The sequence below is a fragment of the Dipteris shenzhenensis genome, chromosome 33 (assembly GCF_047967505.1).
Source record: "Dipteris shenzhenensis isolate YYH24624 ecotype China chromosome 33, Dip_SZ_1.0, whole genome shotgun sequence".
Taxonomy (NCBI): Eukaryota; Viridiplantae; Streptophyta; class Polypodiopsida; order Gleicheniales; family Dipteridaceae; genus Dipteris; species Dipteris shenzhenensis.
This window is the reverse complement of record NC_141628.1, coordinates 12452124-12472110: the sequence shown is the minus strand read 5'-3', so window position 1 is coordinate 12472110 and position 19987 is coordinate 12452124. Positions and strand designations below refer to the sequence as shown.

The following is a 19987-nucleotide window of genomic DNA, read 5'->3' as shown; positions in this document are numbered from 1 at the left end:
CACTTTGTTGGAAGGGATGGTATGGTAATGGATTACTCTCACTTATGGTAATGGTTGACTCTCACTTTGACACTTTGTCAGAAGGGATGGTATGGTAATGGATTACTCTTACTTAAGCAATGTTAAGGGCAATGGTATATGGTTGTATTTGGTTTACTAGTTCATTAAGAATGGGTGAAGTAGAGTAGTTGATAGGACAAACACACATGACTAGTATATCCATTGTAAGATAATAAAAATCTCATGATTAATGGGTATACGTGATTGGGTTTCAGTCCCAACTGGGACTAGAGAATAGCTTTCTCCCTTGGTTGCTAGACTTTGATGTTGGAATCAACAGCAAATTAATGGCTGAAAATATGGCCCTTGGTATGTATGAGTCACAAGAGGATTTGGTTCATCCCTCTATTGTGAAGTTATCATGCTCATGACACCAACTGACGGTATAGAAGTTTACTCCTCTCCTTGATGGTGAAGGAAAAACCTCCAACCACTCTAGATGATTTATGTATACCTCGAAGGTTTAATACTAATTGGAATTGTGGGATTTTTTTGTTATTTCTATTGCCCTCAAACAACTACTCGATGGACACTCACTTGTTCCACTTTAATATATTCTCTGACCGATTAGTCAAAGGATTCTTCTATGGTTATGGAATCTATGCTAGCCTCCAGTGACTTGCAGATGGGGGTTGATACTTCTACTTGTCAACTAATGATTCAGATCCACTATCGAGAGTAATGGGTATGATGATGACCCATTCAAGACCACTATGATTCTTGATTGGATTTTTTCTAGGGCAGTAGTTTGACCCAATCCACTATGATGGGTGGGCTGTTGCCCTCACTTGGATTGTGCGTCAGACCCGCAGAAATGTGGTCAGTGAGACACACACACACACACACACACACACACACACACTTATCCCTTTGGGGATGCTTGTGTACTATAGGTTTGTCAACATATTAAATGCCATGAAAATAGGTGATCATATATTATAATGCCTCTAGCTACTTTCGATTTTAAAAAACTAGGTCCTTCTACACATCTCTCTCTCTCTCTCTCTCTCTCTCTCTCTCTCTCCACACACACACACACACACAAAAGGCATATTAGGGATTGTCCAAAATCTATAGAGATCCACCCTTTAAAAATAAGAAAAATATAACAAAAGCATTTGATATAAGTGTCCAAAACTAACTATACCAGCATCGAGAAAAGAATCCATAAATGCATTAAAATTGCAAGCCACAATCCACAAATAGCAACATTACTTCAATGTTTATTTTGACTTTAGTTTCAATGGATGTCTAATGATACTTTTTTTGACATTTATTTTAATGCTATTCCTAAATGTGAAAAGTCCTTTTACATTGCAAATAGTGTGAATTATAGTTAAGAACTACAATATTGTTGCAATTGGGTCCACATATAGACTTAACAAAAGAGAGAGGGAATTTTTATTAGGTGATGAGGATAAGTAAAAATGGGGACATCTAGAGATAATTTAGGATTTATTATTTGAGAAAGATGATATCGTATTTACCATGTATCATTGTTGCTATAGAGCGATGTCACTATAAATATAAATATAAATTTTAGGATGCAATAAATATCTTCACATGTGAGTACATCAACCTTGCAAGACATATTGCAACATTATCCCCAAGTGCCTATGAGAGTACATGAATATTAATTATATATGTACCCTTACAATGAATTTAAGTCAAATGTGGTTGCTATAATAATATGGTATTGCAACAATTTTATAGCACTAAAAATCAAATGCTTATGGCCACCTAATAAAATATGATTTCCATTTTGAATGCAATAGATATTTTGATGCCTATATGGGTTACCAATGCAATTAGTGGAATGTTCATATACTACTTAGAATCCAAGATATTTAAATCAATCTACCATATACCTAAAAGATGATTTGCATGTATCATACCAAAGAACTCATGTTTGTTCTAAATGCTTAAAGCGAAAGGAATATGGGGGGAAATTATGTTTTTTTTTTAACATTTTTGTTAAAATTTTGTTTTCCCTGTTAGCACAATGAATATAAAAGAATACAAATTGTTGACTAATTGCTACACTATAAAATAGTGGTCCCCCTATTAACACTAGATTAATACAAAGAATACAAGTTGTTGAGGAATCACTATAGTGTTATCTAGATTCTTTAACAAAAGGTTGAAAAACCAAGTAGCTTTCATGGCGTGTCTTATAGACCTTACCAGTCTTAATTCTTAGGGATAGTGCATAAATGGTGGACAATAGTTGAAAGGACATTTGACTATGCAATTATGCTACATTGCAAAATCTAGCTGCTATATTTTATTTCCCTCTCTGTAGGATCCCCATTTCTTACTTTCTTGTTATGTGCTATTCCTCAATGCATTGGATCACTTTCCTTAGAAGGATGGGTAACAAAAGTGCAAAGCATATTTCCTTTTCCATTTACTTTACCTCGAAATTAGAGAAGAATAAAGAGAGAAAGAAAAAAATATACTTTGACAACTTAGATATTAAAGAACAAAAGGTTCACAAGCTAGAAAAAGGCACTAATAGGTATGTACTTGTAAAGTGAAGGTGAGGGAATACTTTTATGGCCTGCCTACACATGCTTTTCATTTTAACGATCTTATGTAAACATATTACAATTGACTATTTAAGAACCTTGACTCATGAGTACTATGGTGGGGAATTTACCATTAAATATTAGTAACTAAATAAATTTCATCCCTCATCACTTTTTGGATACCTTACATTCATACAATATCAAATTAACCTTGAAGATGTCTAACCAATGTCAAATCTATTATGGGCACCATCACAAATTTCTATGGACATTATCACATGTTTTATGCATATTCACCAAAGAGAGGGGGCGGGGCAAGCATGTGTTGTACCCATGTGCATTGGTGTGTGCATGTGCATGTGAGCAAGATGTGAGCATCATGTGTGCACATGCACATGAGTGCATGCATGTAAGCATGTGTGTTGTGTGTTGGGGGCTACGTGAGCAAGAATATATGAATATGACTATTTTCTACATATAAGCACTAGCTAATGCTTTATTTTATTGATAATTTAATTTCATCCTGGTGAGAATCAAAACACTATTTGTCCCCAGTATACATAGAATGTGTTATTAACGTCTATGTACTATGCCTTAGTTTATCCTTTAGCTCATTATATTTAAAGGTTGGACCATGATATCACCTCTTTAAACAATGCATGGATCTAATTCACATCTAATTTATCGCATTGTTTGAATGTAATTGTAATCTTTTATGGGTGTGTGAAAGCAATTTATGATGGTCTTTTTTTATTTCTATTTTCTTCATTTTGAATTGATAGTTGAAGATCTAAGCTATCCATGTGTGTTGATCTTGATACAATTTGATATAATGTTTATGACTTGTTTGAAGAGCATTTGGCCTAGTAGTTGGCAAGCCATGTTGAAGCTCAACCTAGGTTTTGAATTTAAATAAAATCATAGGATGCACTTGTATTACTTTGCACTATGGAGGATCGAGATGCATGTACCTTGTACTTGAAGAGGACTTTAGTAATATGTGAGCAATGATTGAATAAGATATTGGCCAATGTTATGAATTCATTGTGGTAAATGTTGGTCACAACTCTATGGGTGGAAGAAAGAATTCCGATCAAACTTGAGAGAATAGCTTTTTCCTCAAATGTGTATAATGGGAGGTTGCATTGCTTTGGAAAGGGAGGGTAGGTGGAGAGTAATCATTCAACAAAAGAGGAGTGTGGTGGGACAAATGCAAAGAGGAGTGTGGTGGGACAAATGCATGTACAAATAGGTGAATGAATGCATGCATGCATGTGTGTTCATGTGCACGTGGGGGTGTGGTCATGGAGCATGCATGCATGGACACTATAGATGCATACATACATACACACACACACACACACACACACACACATATATATAGATATATATATATATATATATATAGAGAGAGAGAGAGAGAGAGAAAGAGAGCTATGAAGGTTGTTGAAGTGCACTTTGTTCTTGTACAAAATCAGCAAGCCTTACAGGTTTAGCGCGCAGTTGTGTACAAAGTCTATGCAAGGGGGGCATTGGCAGTGTCACTATAAAATGCCGAGGGAAAGGGGAGGGGGGGGAGCGTAGGCCTAAGATTTGACAAGCAAATGATATTGACACGAAAAATCATATACAACCTTATTTTTTGGACATTTGGGAGATTTTGATAAAAAATATTAAATGATTTTTGAAATGTGAGTTTTTTGGTAGGGCCACATTGGCAAAGATTTCATAGGAAAAAAAGAAATGGCATCAAGTGTTCACTAAAAATTAAGGTTTAATGTCAAGTGAATGGTTAAATCTAGAAAAGAAACCTCAAAATTTTGGGAGAGAAGGTTTTTTAATTTGTGATTTTGAGGCCATTTTAATTACATTTTAGTGAGAACTATTAAAACCTTAAAAATAACTGTGATTCTAGAAACAAAAACTTGAAATTTTGAGAGAGAAGGTTTTTTTATTTGTAATTTTGCAAGTGAAAAAACTTTTAACCATCTTGAAAAAAACTTGTAAATCTAGAAAAAGAACCTTAAAAGTTTTTTAATTTGTAATGTTGAGGCTAATTTTGGTTAAAGTTGAGTGAAAAAACCTTTAAAATCTCGATTAAAATTTGTAATTTTGGAAAAAGTACCTTGAAATTTTGGGAGAGAAGGTTCTCAATTTGTAATTTTTAGTTATATTTTAGTGAAAAAGCTCGCAAAATCTTAAAGAAAAAGAGTTGTAAATGTTGAAGTGGAAGGCTTTCGTTTTCTTTTTATTTTTTAATAAAAAGACTCACCCACCCAACTCACACACCTGGTTGAGGCCTTCGAGGGGATGCCACCTTGTCTCTACTCCCATAGGGAATCAAACGAGGGCCACCATCCTAGTAGGCTGGCAACCCTACCACTAGGGTGTTGTGGCTTCCGTATTGGTTATATCATAAACCTAGATCTGAGCAGGTAGCTGTTATGTAGGTGTTATTGTAACAACTATGTAATTCATGAAAGTATCTTGAATACAAATAGGAAGCGTTCTTGTTTTGATGTTTTGAAAATGGACATGGAGTCTTTCATTTGTGACAAAAATCAAAAGTGCTGAGGGGAAGAGTAATAGGGAAAATACGTGATCCACTTTGAAGACAAATTTAAATAGGAATTTTTTTCTGCCAATATTATAACGCTTCAAAATTTCCCAAAGTTTATTGAATACGCAAAAAAAAGAAGAGTTCCTGCTTTAATGAATACAAAATTTAGAAGTCTTGCAAAAGTATTACTTAATAGTAGTTCCAAATTGGAAGTCTTGGTCATATATCCAAAATGGACTTCCATACAAGTATTTCAAAATTGGAAGTCGTATTCGAGTAACAAAATGGACTTCCATGCAAGTACTCTAGACTATGTTACTATTTTTTAGGAAGTATTTTTAAAATCAGAAGTCATATGCAAGTAATAAAAATGGACTTCCATTTATGCCAGAATGAAGATAGCATGTTTTGTAAGGTTTGTAGTGAAGGATTTACTTGTTGGTGGAGGTGTTACTTTGGCCTTTGCTGGAGTCGCGAAGAAATCAAAATTTTTGCCGTATGCTTGTTTTGTGAAATTGAGATCAATAACGGCAGTCACACGTTCTATTGTAATTGGCAACTCCTTTCCTTTTTTTGCTTCATCACTTTGGTACATGTCTAGTATCATACTTCCACTCTTTCGATCTATTTTGAGGAGTTCATCCAAGCTGACGTTGTGACCAAAATGAAGAGCTTCAAGGCAGTAAGTTGAAATTCCTTCTAAATGTTGATCTATTATAGCTTGTGCTTCTATTCTTAACATCGTTGGAGTAATGAGATCGTCCTTGTTTGTAATTTTTTGAAGTAAGGTACTTTGTTAGTCTTGCATTATTCTTGTATTGAGTTTGAGAACAAGAAAGAAATTTCTATTTGTAAAAAGACAAACATCATGATATTTACCACATCAGCCCTCATGTCTTTGTCCTCATGTTCTTCTTTCCATTACTGTATGTCTTGTTGATTGTCGTCCATGAAATCCCTGAGCTCTTGTAGTGTGCTCCATCTGTAAATATATTCTTATGGCTCTTTTCCTGCCATGTTTGCGAGTCGCATCTGAGTTGTATACAAGAAGTAACTTTGTCCCTTTCTTCTTTTTACTGATTTCTCATGATCTTGTTGAGCCAATCGAGCTTTGTTTTTAAATTGATTGAAAATCTACATACGAAGAATTTAAGATAGAATGAAGGACGAAGAATTCTATGTAGCAAGGAATATGATATTGAATTAACAGTTGTGTGAATGAGAGCCCCACTTTTTTAATGATGATATGAGATATACCTCATTTGCGGTTGCCATTCTTCGTCAAATGATGTACAATCAGGCAAGTAAGTTTGAATTTGCACAAGGTGAAAAATGTTAGAGAATAAAATATTGCAATTTGCACAATCGTTACAATTCATTTTTTTCCCTGCATAATAGAATTAGACTTACACAATCAAAATTCAGATGGCATGTGAAGGAAATCCAATGGTGAAATTCGATTTAGAATTTGTAGATGTCTGTGAGTTGTAATTCGAGAGACCATTACATATGTTAGTCGAGGTGCAAAAGACTTTTGTATCACAATAAGAACTTTTCCATTTAGTGTGCATCCTTGAGACATGTGTCCAGTGATTGCATATGCAAGAGTTATTGGAAAGGTTGTCTTGTGATACCATATTGAGTTTAGAACTTTTCGTTTGTGTTTAGAACGTCTAAGTGTAATCTTTGTGTTAGTTGATAAAATCGTTGCATGAATTTTGTTTAAATTGTTGTTTTGGCTATCGTTATCTAATGCAATAACTATTGCAATTGCACCATTTGTAGCTCTAATAGAAAGATCTATGTTTTTAGTTTTCATAATTTGTGCTCCAATTGCAATTTCTTGTATTGAGTGAAAATCAGAATCCTTCAGCCATTCTTGTAACTCGATTATGTTTTCTGCATTCGAAGTCGCGTTAATTTTCTTGATTTATCTTTCGCTGAATTGTTTATGAAGAATGAGCTCATTGTAGTGGCATGTGTCATTTTGATGAGTACAGAGTATAGTTGTATTGTTGTCAATGAATTCATCTACCTTAGTTTCATCGATGATCAAGTTTCCTAAGTAGTATTGAATCTCTTCCATGGTAGGCTGGCCTATTCTAATAATATTCAGGAAATCGACATATACAGGATCTTCAAGATGACACATAGAAGTTTGTAGAAATGAGTAATTAGCAATTGTCCAGAAGCCCAAGTTACAGATGTGGCATTTTTTACAATACTGGTTGTCTTGAATTTTGCACTTGCAAAGAAGTGGTAGTTGTGCCATGTCCCCGAATAAGAGCTTTTTTTTTTTCGAATGGTTGTAGCAGAGTTTGATTACAAGTTTCATATAATTGTTTTACAACCATGTTTAGCATTTGGCAAGTCATCATCGAGATTTCATCAATAATGATGATGTCTATAGATTTTAGGTCTTGATAGCATTCATATGTTACTAGAATGATGCACGAAACATGTCATGCTTCTTTGGAAGAGCAAATTGATGATGTACTGTAGTTGCTAAGCAACTCAATCTTAGTGCTACTACATCTATTGTAGCTGTAAGAACAACTACTTTTCCTTGTTCTATGTACTTGTGAGTGATGTATTTGATCATGAAGATCTCTCCTAATCCTGGTGTACCACAAATCACATGAAGGCCTCCTGGTAATTTAGTAATTTTATCTTAAACATCTTGTTGCTCAGATGAAGAGTTGCTTTCTCAAATTCTTTCAACTCGTCTATCATTCAAAGGATTGAGATTCAAGATCTGTTGTTGATGTTGTTTCCTTTGTCAAGATCTGTTGATGTTATACAATTTCCATTCAATGCACATAATGGACTCTTTTGTGGAATCATATTTGTTAGTTGGTGGCAATTCTCATCAATAAGCATGTGCATCTTGCAATATTGTTCGACGATTGATTCAATATCATCTTCAGTTTGTATGAGTTGTTGTATATGGCATTCCAAGAAGTATGAGTTTGAGTGATTCGCCTGGGAAATAAGCTCATTTTCATTTCTGAAATGTATGTGCTTCAGTAGCATCTTATAGAAAAATCCATCAAAATGATGAATAGGATGGTAGTATGTGAAGTGTACAATGCATGTGGAAGGATATAGATAGTTACCAAAGGAATCCTGAATGATTTGATTTGTGAATTGTTCCTGCGCTTGCCTTTTTGAATCTGATATTTTTTCCAAAATTCATAGAATGTGAGGTTTTCCATGATGTTTGGTCGACCACAATACGTATCTATTGGATGCATTGTTATCACACAGTACTCTCGAAGATATCATTGGTGCAACGATGGTGGAGATGAGTCTATGAAGTATACAACCTCGCTTCTTTGTATTGTAGGAATTTGCAAACATGATAGTGCCGCCTCTATTGGTGATGTTGGCTTTGATAAAATACATGCAGCTATCATTTTCAATTTTAAGGGATCTAGATTGTCAAGTCCAAGGAGCTTTGCATCCTCAATGTTCAAGTTCATATGTCCCATTGGCTCTGCTTTCATAGCATACTTTAACAGATAGTATGATAGGCCTGTATTTGTGATTCTTTGAATGTTCATGTGTGCTTGCCACAACAATAGTATGCTAGCATGATATGGAACAACATTTTGATGTTCAAGGGATGGGCAATAATAGAGCCATCTATGTGTAAGAGGATCCAACGTCGGGCTTGTTTCTGAATGGATAGCAAATGGAAATCCATATTTGCATCTATGGTTGTTATCAGAATCCATCGAATTGCACATTGCTCGGCATGTATGAATTTGCTTTCTTTTCACTAAATCATGCAGCTTTTTTTCCAAGGAATTCTCAAGTAGTATATTCAAGTCAGTCAAGTATGGTATATGTGCATCAATTTGATTTGATATAATTTCAATATCATCCTCCTCAATCCACAACATTATATGAGCATGCATTGATCCACGATTTTGAATCTCGTATCTCTCTATGTGATGCTTGACTCTTCCTAGTAGTCCTTTGTTAGATATAACATATCTGGACAAGAATCATTGTAGTCGAACATGAAATAGTACTGCACACCCAATTGGAAAATATCTCCATGTGAATTTTTGATTAATTTATCTTGCAATTGTTTCTATTTCATCGATCTCACACCATCTTGTGTTTGATACCTCATCTGCTATGAGTGTAAGAAATATGTTAGGAAGTCCCCATGTTTCAACCATTGCCATTAGATCTTTTAAGTTTCTATAATGCCATGAAGGTGATCCGGGTATCAACCCTGGCACTTGAAACTTGATTACCTGTTTCATTATCGCATGTTCAGATATTCTTGGATTCTGTCGTCTTTGTTGATCAATATCTCTTTGTAGAATTGTTGTCTGTGTTGAGTTTGTGATAACGATTGCTTGTCGAATTTGGTACATTAGTAACAAGTACAGCTTGTAGAGTGTGAACATTAAGAATAGTGATCCTATTCTCATTTTTAAGTACACATTTAAGAATAGCTTACCCATCATGGCTACCATGTCCAAAAGGATACAGAAATGGAAATAATGTTGTCTCAATTGTTAATCCATGAGAATCAAATAATCCATCTGTGGATGTAAAGATTTTCCATTCCACAATTCGGTTTGAATTACGGAGTACAACTGTGCCAACTTCATGTGAATCTTGTTTTTGAAATTGATGGGTTGCAGGGACTACATCTATATGCTCCAATAATGATAGATAATTGTCTTCATGTGCAACTCGCATTAGATTGAAACGAGAATCTGCAGAGTGTCTCTATAGAATGTCAACAATAGCTTCTGAGGAAACGACACTAATTCCAAGTTTTGGATGGGGTCTTTCATACATTAACAAGTATTTTTTAAGGATAGGATTTGATGTTGAGTTGAAAGCTAGTATTTGTTCAGTGTTGACAATAGTCTCGTTGGATTTTTGCAAATCTGTTGTTGTCGATCCCAACATATCAAAGGATTATCTAGTATTGATCATCTTTGTAATGTTCCTGTTGCCAATGATGTAATTGCTTTAGAAATATTGAAAGATACATCAATGACTGACAACAGTTGCATTTGAAATATGTCTGCAATGAGCATATTTTGTTTGTAGTCAGGATCATATGGAATTGAGTATAGCTTTCTAAAAGGAGACTTTATGCAAGCCTCACAAATCATTCTTGTTTTGTTTCCTTGAGAAATATCATTCTTGTTCTCAATATATACACTGAGAAAAGTAGTTGATAGATTGTATGGAATGACCTCAGAATCTAGTATAGATGGTATTGGTCGTAACTTTGAGAATGAATTCGTAGCAAATTCTACTCTACCACAGTAACACAATATTCCCTTTTTGTTATAAATTTAAAGCACATAGTTTGCCATTATTCTAAATGTGTATCCATAAATGGCCATGCTAGAATACTAGGTTGTAATCGTCTTTTCTTATTTCGAATACTAATGTGATAAGCATATCTTCTTTTTTCTATAAATGTTCGTTTCATTTTTGCAAATGAGACCAAATATATCAGAAAAGTACCTGGTCTTTAGATGTGCTCATAGATGACTACTCGTATCAATCGCTCACAATCCACGTGATAGTTGAGCAGATGGCAAGTTGTTTCAATTGATGATGAGTCACGTTTGTACATTTCAAATGTAAAGATATATCATGAAAGTATAGAAGAAACAGAACATACTTGAAAATGCATGAAAAGTTTGCACTGTATATAATCTTATCATCATGTGATAGCATGATCATCTTTGTTTTATGAAGTAGATAGAAACATGGTATTATATATAATCATATGATCATGTAAAAGCATGATCGTCTAGGTAGAAATTTCATAATACATATAACCACATGTTCGTGTAACTACACGTTCATGTGGGGGGAGAGTTGGCACAATTTCTCTCCAAAAATTATAAGACCAAGGAATGTGCCATTCCTTGGGATTTTGTAGATTGCATAATGTATTTTGTACATTGCATAATGTATTTTGTAAGTCACATAATGTATTCTGCATATTGGATCATGTATGTTTTTGTAAAGAATATTCTTGTTGTTTTTTAATTTTAATAAAGAATACGAGAAGAAATAGAGCTCCAAAGCACCATTTTCATGTTTTGTGATGATTTGAAGCTAAATCATTGATTCAGTACTTCTCTCAACAAGCTTGCAAGCTCCCCTCTCTATTTTTACTCAAGTAAAGACTTCTCTATGAGTTTGATGTTAGTATATAGATTCTAGATAAGTCACTCTTACCCATGCAACTATATATATAGGTTTGCAAGACCACCTCTTGGTTGACAATTTTGATTCAAGGAAGGCCTAGATCTGTGGATCGAAAATAGTTTGAGCGATTGTCGAATGGAGTCGTACACACTAGATTCAGAGAAGCCACACAACTAATGGGGCAAGAAGTGTGATAATTTCCGGTTTCACATTCAAAAGTGAGAGTTTCGGGAGTCTTAATGATACTAAATATATTAAAAAAGTACCTGGTCTTTAGATTTGCTTGTAGTTGACTACTCGTATTAATTACTTGCCAATTGATGATAAGTCACGTCTTCACTCTACATTACAAATGTAAACACTTGAAGTAGGATGACACGTGAAAGTAAACGAAAACTAGAACATAGTTGAGAATGCATGAAAGAAATGTTGTTTTAATTGATATATATAATCACGTAGCATTGTGCAAATGTTGCATACAACTGCACATTGATGTGGATATAAAGTAGATAGCAAGTTGGTAGTGTATGTAATCATATGGTCATGTAAAAGCATGATCATCTGGCTACAAATTTTGTAATATATATAACCATATGTTCGTGTAACTACACGCTCATGTGGGGGGAGCGTTGGCACAGTTTCTCTCCAAAAATTATAAGACCAAGGAATGTGCCATTCCTTGGGATCTTGGAAATTGCCTAATGTATTTTGTACATTTTCATAATATGGAATATGTTGTTGCATATGATCGTGTATCCTGTGTTTTGTAAGTCACATAATGTATTTTGCATATTGCATAATGTGTTTTTTTTCAAAGAATTTTCTTGTTGTTTTTATTATTTTAATAAAGAATGTTAGAAGAAATAGTAAAGGTACCTTTTTTAATGAAGATCCTTGTATGAAACAATGATTTCCAGTTCCTTGCAGTACCTGCAATGTGAATATGTACAAATGTTATGGAATTCAAAATTGATAAGCTGGCATTTCTTGATCTCCACAAACGATCATCGGAGGAGGAGATGTATGTGAAACTTGCATTGTGCAAACCTGGCAATACACGAAGCACATGACCACCTTGTCAATCAAATCATTGCCATGCATTTTTATAGACAGGGCCTCTTTGACCTTGGCGATTGTTTCATAAACGAAGCCCTAGATACAGGTGGTGGTCTGAAGGCACCCTTTTATGAGATGTACCAGGTATTGGAGGCCATGAAGGTGAGAAACTTGGAGCTTGTGCTAGCGGCTACACTACAGGAGGGGGCAACTCCAGTTTATATACCGATGTACACATAATGCATTTGTTTCTCTCTCTCTCTGGGCAGAAGTCTTTTCACTGCGTGGATAACAGTAAGGACAAAAAAGTTGAGAGCTCAACACATGGACCAAACACCTTTGAGGATGAGCTAGTTTTGTTGAGGTAAAATTGTCAATTCATTGTACAACTTTTCATCTTCCTTAGGTTTGTTGGTCACACCTTCAACACTCACATGCCGATGACAAATGCTTATCACAAAAGAACGACAGATCCTGACAAATGCTTATGATGGAATGTGCGCACGGAGAAGAATAGACAAGCAATTGCACAAGGAAAATATTTATCAACTGACAATCAGAAAAGGTGGTGATTATCTAAACATTGCGGCATGCAATGTAACTTTTGCAGCTCGTTGTAGAAGATACTGTAGTAAATAGGATGTGTTGAATCTACTTCATAGTGGAAGAAAGGGTGGCAAAAGGCAGTCGAGAGGCACTCAGCTAGGACAATATATCTGCAGTCGCAATGCATGTGGTAGAAGCTGAGCTAGCTCAGTTACAAAAGCACACGACAGGGGACAGTGTTGGCCAACAAAAAACAATATGGACGACGGTTCAATTGTAGCGATCAGGAAGTCCAATCATGTGCAACAGCCTGGCGAACCTGATCGATTTGTGAATGAGATCATCCTCCTATCCAGCATCAACCACAGAAACATTGTTCAGCCACTAGCTCAGTCTTGGAGAAGGCTTGGGTGGCATAGTTTATAAGCTCCACAGATTGTCGCAGAGATCGCGTACTCTAGTATGAGCTTTTGAATCCCTGGATGAGGTCCAGAAGGATAGGATCATAACTGACTTCCGTCAGAAGAGCACCATGAAACGCGCTCGAGTTTTGCAAGCGAATTTGTTTGTACGATTTCAAGTCTTTAGTTAACCGATAAGCGAGCACTAGAGTCGTTGACGTTGTTCACGACCAGAATGCTAGCTTTTTGAAGTGGAAAGGTGTCTAAATTTTAAAGATATGGTGACACGATTCTCCTACCAAAGTACGACGGTCTTGTTACGGCGCTGAATACGCACAATAGAAATCCGCCCCTCAACTTTGAGGATTTCAGATCAACAAGCTACAGAAAGATGGATGGGCGGAGAAAATATGAACGGGAGAAGAGATGGACAGGCAATCATGCATGCAAAGCATTAACATGCAGCGAGAGAAGGAGAAGCCAATTGAACAGAAGGCTCGTTGTGGCAGTGGAGCGATTGTCCTTAGAAATTGATCCTCGTTGAGATCAATCAGTCGCGTTCTACTTCAGGCTGGACCCGACTAATCACCAGCACTACCGAATCCACAACTATTAGCCCCACGGAGGCCCATTGCAACCGCACGGCTTTTTCGTCTAACCTAAAGACAATACCTCGGATTCCATCAAGGATATGATTAGATCTGGTCTCCATGATAAGAAGATTAGACCGTAGCCTTGCCCCTAGGAAGCTAGGACTCGGCCTGAATTGAACCTTTTCTGGTGTGTAATAATATTATACTGTTGTGGGCGCTTCAGACACCGGTCGAGAGACTACTGCTCGCAGGCTTGGTTGCAAGGCTTGGTTGCACAGAATGATCACCTCTTCATGCTTCGTTTGGACATTGACAGCATCTAGTTTTGCAGCCTATTGCAAACGAAAAGGATTATCAATGGATAGAGTAGTTTTTGTGAATCGGATGATAGCCAAAGCTCTGCCAGAAATAGAGGAATTACGAAAGGAGCGACCTCCATAAATCCTAAATGATATAGTAGTTTTTGTGAATCGGACGATAGACAAAGCTTTGCCAGAAGCAGAGGAATAAAGAAATAATGATTGGTGGAAGGTCGTTGAGAGACCGAATGTGCAAATTTTATCTCGAAATGTGCTTGCCAGGATATACAAACTCGATGGATTTGATGGATTCTTGCTATGGAGCAGGGCTTTCACTGCGGTTGTGAACTATGGGACGCGAGTGCCCAAGAATTTGCCATACAAGGCGTTCATGTGCCAATCTCGTTAGGTAGGCCTGAGGATGTGTGAGGATGGGGAGGGGGTCAGAGCACGGTGCTCGACAGTCCTCTGTGTGTGTCATCAAGAGCGAAGAAATGCAGAGGAAAATGAAAATTGGCAAAGAAGGCTTACCTTAATGCAGCTGCACTTGGAGACTAAGAGAAGGAACGATCCAGAAAATTGCAACAGGCAATGCCCAACCCACAACTGCAAGGAACATTTAATCGCAATACAGCTATGCAAAAGGCAAACCATCCTTTTAGGATCATGCAAAAAGCAAACCATTCTTTATTTAGGATCACGACTGATGAGAGCTTGAATTAGATTGCCATGTGGGTGCTTCAGAGCTTGGACAAGTGGCTCAACCACGGCTTGCCTTTTGAATTGATCCCGCTATGGTGTGTGCCGAAAAATTGTATTGGTTACCGAAACTGTTGAAGTTGAAGGATTTGTATTGGGTACCCAAAAATGTGCATTGGTGAACACTCATTGCGTGGCGAAAGGCACAAAAGCCCGAAACGTGTGTGGAGTGCAAGTGCGACGACGTGCAAAGCAAGATGGGGGGTGGCGCGTTGTGAAAGATTGTCAACGTAAACGTTGACCAAATCCCATGCACGTAAAGATCAACGTCGTCTTTCTCCGTTCATCTTCTTCGTCGTCGTCTTCTTCGTTTTCTTCTTTGAATTCTTCGAATTCTACGTCTTCTTGTTGCTGCTGCTGAATCGTGCGTTTTCTCCGTTAATCTTCTTCGTCTTCTTCGTTCGTCGTCTTCTAGTTCTTCTTCTTCTGAGCTTCCTCCTCTTTGAATTCTTCGAATTCTGCGTCTTCCTTGTTGCTAGCTGCTGCTGAATCCTTCGCCTTCTTGTTGCTAGCTGCTGCTGAATCTTTCGTCTTCTTCTTGCTGCTGCTCACAACCATGTCCTCCCTCCTCCTCCTCCTCCTCCTCCTCCTCTTCTCTTGTTCTTCCTCCTCCTCCTCCAGCTCCTCCTCCTGCCTTGGCTCCCGTATCTTCCTCTACCCCCTCCCCCCCTCCTTCAACTCCCTCTTGCTCCTCAAATGCTTCAAACTCATCACCCCCTGGCTTGACTTCTGCTCCCACATCTCCCACCATGGCCTCGGCCTTCCCCTCTCCCCCTCCCCCCCCCTCGGCCCCGCCTGGCATGCCACCGATGCTTACATGCTCGAAGTCATCTTCCACTCCCGTATGCAACGTTACCCCTGCCTTACTGACGACCCAGACCTCGCTGATGCTTTCTTCGTGCCTTACTACACCGGTTTGGACGCGCTGCATTACCTTTACAAGTCCCACAGCCGCCCAGAAACCCCGCATGGATGGAAGCTTGTTTCTTGGCTCGAGCGGAATGCACGGGAGCAATGGGAGAGGTATGGAGGTCGGGATCACTTCTTGATCATGGGGCGAACGCCCTGGGACTTCGTTCCGGCAAATCGGCAATGGGGCACAGGCATTTTCGAGTTTCCTCACTACGCAAACATGACGGCCCTTCTGATCGAGAAGCAACCCTGGATGCCCAACCAGCAGGCTGTTCCCTACCCGACCTCGTTTCATCCTTCTCCACAGCAATTGCTACAGTGGTCTGACAAGGTTAGATCTGTAGAAAGGTCGTCCCTCTTTGCGTTTGCTGGCTCTATCCGCCCTCACTTGATGAAAGGCGGCATCCGGGACATTTTGCTCAAGCAATGCATCGATTCAAGCAGATGTGCCCTCTTGGACTGCAAGCGGTTCAAATGTTCCCACAATCCCGAACCCATCATAAGCACATTCCTGGGATCCGAGTTTTGCCTTCAGCCGCGAGGTGATACTCCCACCCGCCGATCTCTCTTTGATTCTATAATCTCCGGCTGCATCCCTGTTTTGTTCCATCAAGATACGGCCTACACGCAATACACGTGGCATCTTCCGAAGGATGCAAGCAAGTGGTCTGTTTATATCCCTGAGGATGAGATACGGCAGGGTGCTTCTGTGGAGGAAGCTTTGAACTCTATTTCACAGTCGCAGATAGGGCGGATGAGGGGGACTCTGATTAACTTAATCCCGAAACTTATATATGTAGGCATGTCTGATGAAGAAAACCGCATGGATGGGGTAAGAGCACCGGATGCTTTCGATGTGAGCGTCCAGCAAGTCCTAAAGAGGGTTGCTAGTATGAAGCAACAGCTACGGGGAGACGAACGGGTGGACGTAGAAGCTCCCTGAGTCTAGAGTGACAGTTGCCGGCCAGCTACAGCCTACAGGCATCGTCGCATGATCTTCCCGTGCAACGGTTGCGGAATGTTCCTGTTATTCCATTAACTGCAAGCTATCTGCCTGATCTGCAGAACAGAACTTGGAAATCGGTACCAGTAACTCTATTCGATCTAGTGCTTTGTTTGGGACCGTTACACTGTGAGTCATGTGGATAGCAAGCCATTCTAATTTCCAAATTCTGAGTTTGCTTCTACGAAAAGCTTAGTGCCTCGAGATTGCGGAGAGGGGATTTACGAAATTGCGGAAATTTGTCATGACAAATACTTTGTGACGCAGAAAAGATTTGGATTCAGTTTGGGTCGCGTGTGAAGGAAATGAGGCCCAATAACAAGGCCCAAAAGTATTCGCCTTTTACATGTAAGGCTGACAGTAGATTTCGTATATCTTGCTCTCTTTTGCTACCAGCCAATTCTCACTTGTCATAGAATTTTTCGTGTTCTGAGAACTCTTTACTTTTTCTGTTACTTCGATTTGATTTGCGCTCGTATCAGGTAAGGAAATTTTTATTAGCATTACATCGGTTGAGAAGTAGGCTATAAATTCTAAGCTTAAACAATCAACTCTCACACACATTGTAAGCTCATTACACTCATCACACATCAAAATGGAAAGGACTTCATGATTCGAGTTGAGAAAATGTTATAAGAACGATGTTTCAAAAGCTTTTGAAATGTAACTCTCAATAAAATATGATCGTGATTTGACGTCCCAATGTACAAGCTATCTTTTGGCGCACAAGTTTTGGAAGCCTACCTCTACGCCTCCCCCACATAAGACTTCTTTCCACACTCGTAGAAATGCGGGCATTCGGTGCTGAGGCCGAGGCAATAGAGCATTCGGTGGTGGTTTGGGTGTTGCAAAAAAGGTTGGACTCCTTCCGTCGCCTAGGTGCGGGAGGCCTTGGGCAAACTGCCCATAGCAGGCTTCCATCCCTCCTCTGCAACCCTGCAACCTCCCTCTGCAGGGTTGCAGTTTTGGTTCCCAAGCACTTGCCTTCAGACTCCCTTAAGCTCCTTGTGGGTAAGCATAGCAACTTAGGGAATAGGGAGGCTAGACGAAATGAGCAACCCACTCATGAAAATGGAAGACAAAAAAAATTATGAGTACTAAGGAGATATGGCATAATTTATGCCTACCATAGAAGTAGTCCTTGTAGGGCCCAAAAATTACATGTAAGCCAAACTAATGCTACAACCAAGTCACTCTAATCACTCAGTGCTTAGGAGATATGGCAGAATTTATGCCTACCATAGAAGTCATCCATGTAGGGTACAACAATTCCACATAAGCCTAGCTCGTGTGTATTGTGTTAGACATCACAAGTCCACAATAAGTATCAAGTCACAGCTCTTCTATGGTCTAGTATAACATGCACAACTCTTGGAACCCCCATAATCCACTATATTTAACATGAATAGCTCTTTAAAAATCTAGCTAAGAACATACACATCAAAGGCAATCGAATATGGCATTGGCGCCATAGATCTAAGAGCTTTGGAGTAAGCCATTTAAAAGGGGCAGAGTGTTGCTTTGATTGCTCTACATGAGCTTGAAATTCAGGATCTATTTCTATTCTTTTATTAAGAGTGATGAGGAAATCTCTCTACTCACTAAACTAAGAGGATTTCCCTATTTAATAATCACACATTTCAACTAGTGAAAATTTGGGTAACAATATTTGTGTCTATAGCACACTAAATCAAATAAAAGAACCTGTCTTTAAAACCCTTATATTTAGTCATTCTATGTAATTGTCCTATAATCTTTATCTAATTGTAAAAAACTAGGTCCATGAAAGCCTTTAACATCTATAGCCCATAGCTCAAAGAGAGCTCAAACAAGTGTCTAAAATAGAATCTTAAATTTACATCAAGAATGGACCAAGCATTAATGTATTAAATTACCAAGAAATACAAAAAGAAGCTTATATTATGAGGCATCTCTACTCATATTTATTTTAGGCCCATAAAAAATTCAATTTGCATTTGGCCCATAAAGATCCAAGAGCTTTGGAGTAAGCCATTTAAAAGGGGCAGAGTGTTGCTTTGATTGCTCTACATGAGCTTGAAATTCAGGATCTATTTTTATTCTTTTATTAAGAGTGATGAGGAAATCTCTCTACTCACTAAACTAAGAGGATTTCCCTATTTAATAATCACACATTTCATCTAATGAAACTTTGGGTAACAATATTTAGTGTGTCTATAGCACACTAAATCAAATAAAAGAACATGTCTTTAAAGCCCTTAAATTTAGTCATTCTATGTAATTGTCCTATAATCTTTATCTAATTGTTAAAACTAGGTCCATGAAAGCCTTTAACATCTATAGCCCATAGCTCAAACAAGTGTTAAAATAGAACCTTAAACTTGCATCAAGAATGGACCACGCATCAATGTATTAAATTAACAAAAAGAAGCTTATACCATGAGGCATCTCTACTCATATTTATTTTAGGCCCATAAAGAATTCAATTTGCATTTGGACCCAATGCTACTTACACCCTATGATTTTCTAACCCTACTTAGACCTAGTGATATTTTAAACCCGATGGTTTTTGGCCTATGAAGGATTTAACTTTCATTTGGCCTAGGAGAAACCTTGCCATGAGGTCTAAAAGGCAAAAAAATGGCTAAGGAGAGTCAAAGGTACATCTTCCTCATCATGCAATCAAGCAAGATGGGTGGGGCTTGATGGGTGAGGGCAATTTGTAGCAACATGGCTTAGGAAACTGAGAGGAAAGTAGCTACAGAGGTGGATTCCTCCCACCATGAAATTAGGGTCAACCAAGACGAATCACACAAATGAGAAATACAAAAACCTTTTGCATTATGAGATATGAGAACTTGCTTATCACACATTGTTTTTGTGTAATTTTTATAATGCAAGGTTTACGCATTATGTATTTAAAAATTTAACTTCAACATTTCTTTATGTTATTTTAGATGGGGTGAATTATTAAGCAAAAAATATTATTTAGGATATGATATTGTTGTGCACCACACCACTCATAATTTTCATCGCTAGGATGTGGATACATAATGAATACACAAATTTTGCACAAATAGGCAAAAA

The 19987-nt window shown here is 37.8% G+C and overlaps 1 protein-coding gene across 1 annotated transcript; it reads left to right on the top strand.

Moving 5' to 3' along the window:
- Positions 1–15256: 15256 nt before the first annotated feature.
- LOC147879706 (putative xyloglucan galactosyltransferase GT15) lies at positions 15257–18015 on the top strand. The gene is made up of 4 exons (XM_087371437.1): positions 15257–15353; positions 15486–15535; positions 15617–16821; positions 17778–18015. The coding sequence occupies exons 1-4, from the start codon at positions 15257–15259 to the stop codon at positions 18013–18015; spliced, it is 1590 nt and encodes a 529-aa protein (XP_087227563.1).
- The last annotated feature ends 1972 nt before the right edge of the window (positions 18016–19987 follow it).

Excerpts from the sequence above, each read along its gene's own strand:
- LOC147879706 (XM_087371437.1), top strand. The coding sequence starts at position 15,257 with ATGCACGTAAAGATCAACGTCGTCTTTCTCCGTTCATCTTCTTCGTCG. Across the intron at positions 15,354-15,485 it reads TTCGAATTCTACGTCTTCTT|CTGCTGCTGAATCCTTCGCC; the intron begins GTTGCTGCTGCT and ends CCTTGTTGCTAG. Across the intron at positions 15,536-15,616 it reads TAGCTGCTGCTGAATCTTTC|TCCTCCTCCAGCTCCTCCTC; the intron begins GTCTTCTTCTTG and ends TGTTCTTCCTCC.